This window comes from Papaver somniferum, chromosome 5 (assembly GCF_003573695.1).
Source record: "Papaver somniferum cultivar HN1 chromosome 5, ASM357369v1, whole genome shotgun sequence".
NCBI lineage: Eukaryota > Viridiplantae > Streptophyta > Magnoliopsida > Ranunculales > Papaveraceae > Papaver > Papaver somniferum.
The window spans coordinates 69,551,676-69,557,384 of record NC_039362.1 but is presented as its reverse complement, the minus strand read 5'-3'; the positions used below and the strand labels follow the sequence as shown (position 1 = coordinate 69,557,384).

Here is a 5,709-nt window from a genome sequence, read left to right as displayed (position 1 = left end):
AGATTACTTCATCCCTTCTCCTTTTCCACTCTATCACACACACGGCATCATCATCCTTAATAGATTGTCTGTTAGTGATTTGTTTGTCTAAATAGAATTAACAGATCTCGTTTGACAGGCATGTGATGGGGAAAAAAAAACCTAATAGGCAGTGAGTGAGCGAGATAGGGAACTTTCTTCTCCTTCTTCTTCTTCTATCTCCAATTGGGTGGTGTCCATGTGCCACTCTCTTTCTCTATCTCACTCACCTGCCTTTGATTCAAAATTGTGGGCCTTCATCATTTTTTATAACTTTTTGGCCGATCAAAATCTTTCATCACCAGACAAAAACTCAGTCATTTTACTACTTGTTCATTACAGCAGCTTAGTTAAACAAACTCAACTGTAACTTCAATTCCATTTCCAACATTACCCAGTCTAGACAACACAGTACACATTCACTATGACAGTGTCTCTCTCTCTGTAGAATGAACAGAGTTGTGGGGTGAGGTGAGATTTTATTACTAAAGAAGTGTGGGTCTATACTTAGGGAGGATGCTTAGGGAAGGGTGCATAGAATGGACTATGGTGGTCATACTAAAAATAAGTCAAGACTCATCCTCCCTCCCTCCCTGTCTTCACAGGCCTATATATACTTCTGACTAACTTTGAAATTATTCAACCCATTTTACACTTCTATATCTCTCCGGTGTTGGAAGTGGGTTGTAACATTTACATACCAGAAGCATTCATCATCATCAATGGCGGTTTTCTTGGTTGTTTTTCTAGCGGTGGTAGTATTATGTTTCATCTGTACTGCGCTACTTAGATGGAATGAAGTTAGATACAGGAAGAAAGGTTTACCTCCTGGTACTATGGGTTGGCCTGTTTTTGGTGAAACTACTGAGTTTCTTAAACAGGGTCCCAACTTCATGAAAAACCAAAGAGCAAGGTCAGTTGTGTGCTGTTTTTCTATTGATTTTCTCTCTTGTTTTGTTTTTATTCATTTCGTTACTCTAATCATAATGTAGTAATGAATTATTGGTTGCTTAGATATGGTGTTTTGTTCCTGTTCTTCGTTATTGGATATATTCTATTTTGTTGCAAAACAGAGTACTTATTTTTTAAGGAACTCTTTTCTTGATTGAATTTTTCATAGTATCTAATGTGAAATCTACAGTGTTGCATGGAATGAATTTCATTAGCCAATTATAGAATCACTTAATTTATCTGAAAAGTACCCACAAAAAGATTTGAGTAATTTCTGTTCATAAGAGTTCATTTTATTTTTTTTTGAAATAGGTAGTTAATACAGTTTTTTCTGTTTGTTTTTCATTCAATATTTTCAGGTATGGGAGTTTTTTCAAATCCCACATATTGGGTTGTCCAACAATTGTATCAATGGATCCAGAGTTGAATAGATATATCCTATTGAACGAAGGAAAAGGATTAGTTCCTGGTTATCCACAATCCATGTTAGATATCTTAGGAAAATGCAATATCGCCGCGGTGAACGGTTCTGCTCATAAAGCTATGAGAGGATCAATGCTTTCAATTGTTAGTCCTTCCACTATCAGAGATCAACTTCTTCCTAAGATTGATGAGTTTATGAGATCTCACCTCAGTAATTGGGGTGGTAAAACTCTTGACATCCAAGAAAAGACTAAAGAGGTTAGTTAGTTGCTTGCTTTTACTCTTCTGTTTCCGGTACCAAATGAATAACATTTCTTAGTAAGTTTTTAATTTTCTTTTTTGTGTGTTTTGTACAGATGGCTTTGTTATCTTCGTTTTATCAGATCGGTATTGCATCTGACGAAAAATCTGAATCACTCAAGACTGAATTTTGCAAACTAGTAATAGGGACTCTCTCGCTTCCTATCAACCTTCCGGGCACAAATTACAACCGTGGATTCAAGGTAACGCAATACAAATTCACAAATATCCAAGTATAATTGTTTAAGAGGTTTTTTTTTTTTTTTGAAACTATCCATTTGTCCCAGTATTGGCAAAAGTGTGTGTGTGTGAGGTTAAAAGCAATGTCATGTGTTCTATTTTTGGAGGTTTTTGATCTGAGAGGCCTACTGCACGTGTTTCGTATAGCGACCGCTGTGCTTCTGTTGGTTTTGTCACACAGTCTTTTGATTTGATGGTTCTTTATACTTGTGTTCGGATTTTAGATACGGTTACTGATATTTTTACTTTATTGTTTTGTCACAGGGAAGAAAGAATGTTATTGAGATTTTGAGAAAAATCATTGAGGAACGAAGAGCTTCGCCAAGTACCCACAATGACATGCTTGGTGGTTTGATAGGAGATAACAGATACAATCTTAGTATTGAAGAGATAATGGATCAAATAATTACGGTCCTTTACTCCGGGTACGAAACTGTGTCAACAACTTCAATGATGGCTGTCAAGTATCTTCATGATCATCCTAGAGCTCTTCAAGAACTTAGGGTGAGTATAAGGATTTCAAGTTGGATTTCGACTTCGTTTTCCTTTGTGTGTTTTGATTTGTTAACATTTCTGACTGTAATTTGATGTATTCTTTTGTAGGAAGAACATTTAGCAATTAGGAAACATAAAGGACCAGATGACCCTATTGATTGGAACGATTACCGGTCCATGAAATTCACACGCGCTGTAAGTAATTTCATCTGAGAACTTTCTTGTGTTCATAAAAAAAATAAAAAAAAATAAATACAAGAGTAGAAGCTAATTTGTACGATACTTTACATAATCAGGTGATATTCGAAACAATGAGACTAGCTACAATTGTTAATGGGGTACTTAGGCAGACAACCGAGGACATGGAATTGAACGGTAAGAATTCTTGAATCATTCATGTCACCCGTAATTTCATCTTGTTTTCTCTCGGTTTAATACATTTTTTTTTATCGACTGTTTCTTTACTTTGTGACTTCATGGTAAAAATAACAGCTAAATGCATTGTGAATATTTTGTTGTAAAACAGACAAGGAAAATAAGAAAACACAACAAGTAGGAGCACTTATGCAATAGAAATTTTTATATTCTCTTTTTTTTTTGGTTGGAAATTTTAGTATTTTATGTATGAAGCCACATGAGTGTAAAGGTTCATACTCATAGTGTAATGGTGGACCAAGCCAGGTTCATCGCATAATATACAGATACATATATATCAATATACATTCTTTTCAATTTTGAAAAAATATTTATGTATATTAAAGTTGTAATATGATTAAAAGTTTCATAGTGATCTGTTATTGATTTCCTTTCTTTTGCCATCTTTATAAAGAAAATGATCTGTAAGTGATTATATAGTGATGATTTCTTTTTAATTTCTTTTTTGGCTTTACAGGATTTCTTATTCCAAAAGGATGGAGAATTTATGTATATACAAGAGAAAGCAACTATGATTCACGTCTTTATCCAGACCCTTTAGCTTTTAATCCATGGAGATGGAAGGTCAGTTCTTCTGGTTCATGTTTTTCTAATTCTTAGTTGACATGGCATGTGTAGTACAACAATCACTATATCATTTGGTCTGCCAAGTGGTCCACAGTGCATTTTTGTTCGTTCTAGTCGACTAAGAAAAAACTAACAATTATTTCGGAAAAAAAAATGCAGGATAGGAGTTTGGAGTCTCACCATCATATGATGTTATTTGGCGGAGGAACTAGGTTATGTCCTGGTAAAGAGTTGGGAATTGCAGAAGTTTCAACATTCCTTCATTACTTTGTTACAAAATACAGGTAGTTACTACTGCATTACTCATGTATGATTTCTTTTGTAAACAGAGGATTTGATTTGACTGTAGTACAATGGTAAAGTCATCCGCACTAAATTTTTACCGAATATAGACTGGCCAAGAGTACTCAAGTACACAACTTAGGTTCTTATTGTCTGTGGGGACTGTCCTCTTCCACGGTCCACACGTGTAGCTTCCCTCATGATCCAGAGTGGGCCTATTTGTACAAACATGTGTGGCACTCAGTACTCACCCACCCTCACTATCCTACCTCTACACCAGAATGGCCCATATTCTAAAGTAACCAAATACAATGCCCAACATGCAAAAAACAGCACTTAGTTTATGTTTTAACTTTTAACTCTTTTCTCTTTGGATTTGATGTTGGTATTGCAGATGGGAGGAAGTTGGAGGAGATACATTAATGAAATTCCCAAGAGTTGAAGCACCAAATGGTTTCCATATCAGAGTTTCTTCAAGCCAATAATTTTTTTTCCAAGTTACAGAAAGATATACACGAAGAACATCCATGTACAGACTCACCATGTCTGAAGTGATAGGCTCCCAGCTGAATTGGTTATTGGACTAAAAGGGTTGATCAAGAATCGCAAGAAAGCATATGAAGTAAAGAAAAGGTTTAGGTTTCTTGGTTAAGGACGAGTACATATTCCCCTTGGGTGGTGGTAACTTCCTATAGAGCCAAATTCCTGACTGGTCTCCTCAGTGTTCAATCTGAAGAGTTTAGGTGATTCTAACAATTCTACCCTCGAAACGGTGTTTGAAATTTACCTTAAAGATGATGATGACACCGGAAGCGGGTGTAGGTTAACTTAAGAAGAAGCATATAGGTTTTCTAGTTTTGTTAGTTTCTTTTCCTTATAAATATTTTTCCATTTTTTTCCATCTAGCTACATTTTTTCTTTTGTATAAATGAAATGTTAACTGATTTTATGTTGTATATATTTCTATTGGCGGGTCGCGTCGTAGTCCCTGTTTTGAATGTCAATGCTCACCATTTTTTTTTTTTTTTTTTGAAGATGTTAAATTATTTTTCTTGCATTGTATTTTTTCCCATCTGACATTCTGATAATTGTAAATCAACGGACACCAATGAATTGATGACATCAAGACAGTTGAAAAAAAAAAGAAAAAGAAAGAGTGCATTTTGTTGCACTGATTTGCCGATTTATTGATTTTTTTTAATATAAGCAACGGTTTTCAAAAAGGCTAATGATCCCCTCAACAATTGGCAAGAGCCAGATTGGAGGAACAGACCAGTACATAGAGGACTTGTGAGTTTTAGCCCATTGACCAAGCTCAACTGAATCACAAAAACGAGGTTAAAATGTAAACAAACAAGCAACTGTAAACTGGAAGAAAAAAATTGAATATCCTAAAAGATAGCATCCGTTTTAGAGTCTCCATCAAACACGCTAGCAGAAAATTGGTCGATGCGATTCTTAGCATCACTTTCAATGATGATGTGAGTAAGCTTTTGCTCCATAGCTTTCTTCAAGACCGCCCAAATAGCTCTGGTTTCAGCTTCTTCAGCAGAGTTTACTTCAAAAACTATAGACGCACAAAAGGAGGCTTTGCTTGAAAAGTATCTCATCACATAGCCTGCACCATTGTCCCTAGATAAATCATCAAAGGTACCATCAGTATTACATTTATCCACCCAACAAGAGGGGTCATCCATTTGTCACAATATGCAGTGGTTATAGTGGGAGAGATGTGCATATTAAGCTTCCTAGTCAAAAACATGGCTCTAACTCTATGCATAACAACTAAATGGGTTTCCTTAGTGTTTTGGAAAACCAAGCTATTTCTACTTTTCCAAAAGAGACCAAAGGATAGAGACAAATAAACATTGAGCTTCGTCAGGAAGCTTAGAAGCAGCATCAACAAGCCAAAACATCATCCAATCCAGAAAGGACTTGTTACCAAAAGCCTGAGTGTTAACACACAGAGACGATCAAAAGGACAAAGAACTAAAGCAT

The 5,709-nt window shown here is 35.6% G+C and overlaps 1 protein-coding gene across 1 annotated transcript; it reads left to right on the top strand.

Moving 5' to 3' along the window:
* The first annotated feature begins 320 nt into the window (after nt 1-320).
* Nucleotides 321-4,695, top strand: LOC113281843 (cytochrome P450 85A1-like). Its single transcript, XM_026530722.1, has 9 exons — nt 321-931; nt 1,329-1,650; nt 1,749-1,895; nt 2,197-2,436; nt 2,536-2,622; nt 2,724-2,802; nt 3,320-3,426; nt 3,589-3,713; nt 4,106-4,695. Exons 1-9 carry the CDS (start codon nt 741-743, stop codon nt 4,194-4,196), a joined length of 1,389 nt encoding a protein of 462 aa, XP_026386507.1. The 5' UTR covers nt 321-740; the 3' UTR covers nt 4,197-4,695.
* Nucleotides 4,696-5,709: the final 1,014 nt, after the last annotated feature.

What these genes read in the sequence shown, in the direction of transcription:
- LOC113281843 (XM_026530722.1), top strand. Translation starts at nt 741, where the DNA reads ATGGCGGTTTTCTTGGTTGTTTTTCTAGCGGTGGTAGTATTATGTTTC. An exon ending in GAGCTCTTCAAGAACTTAGG is followed by an intron (nt 2,437 to 2,535) that starts GTGAGTATAAGG and finishes ATTCTTTTGTAG; the next exon opens with GAAGAACATTTAGCAATTAG. An exon ending in TTAATCCATGGAGATGGAAG is followed by an intron (nt 3,427 to 3,588) that starts GTCAGTTCTTCT and finishes AAAAAAATGCAG; the next exon opens with GATAGGAGTTTGGAGTCTCA.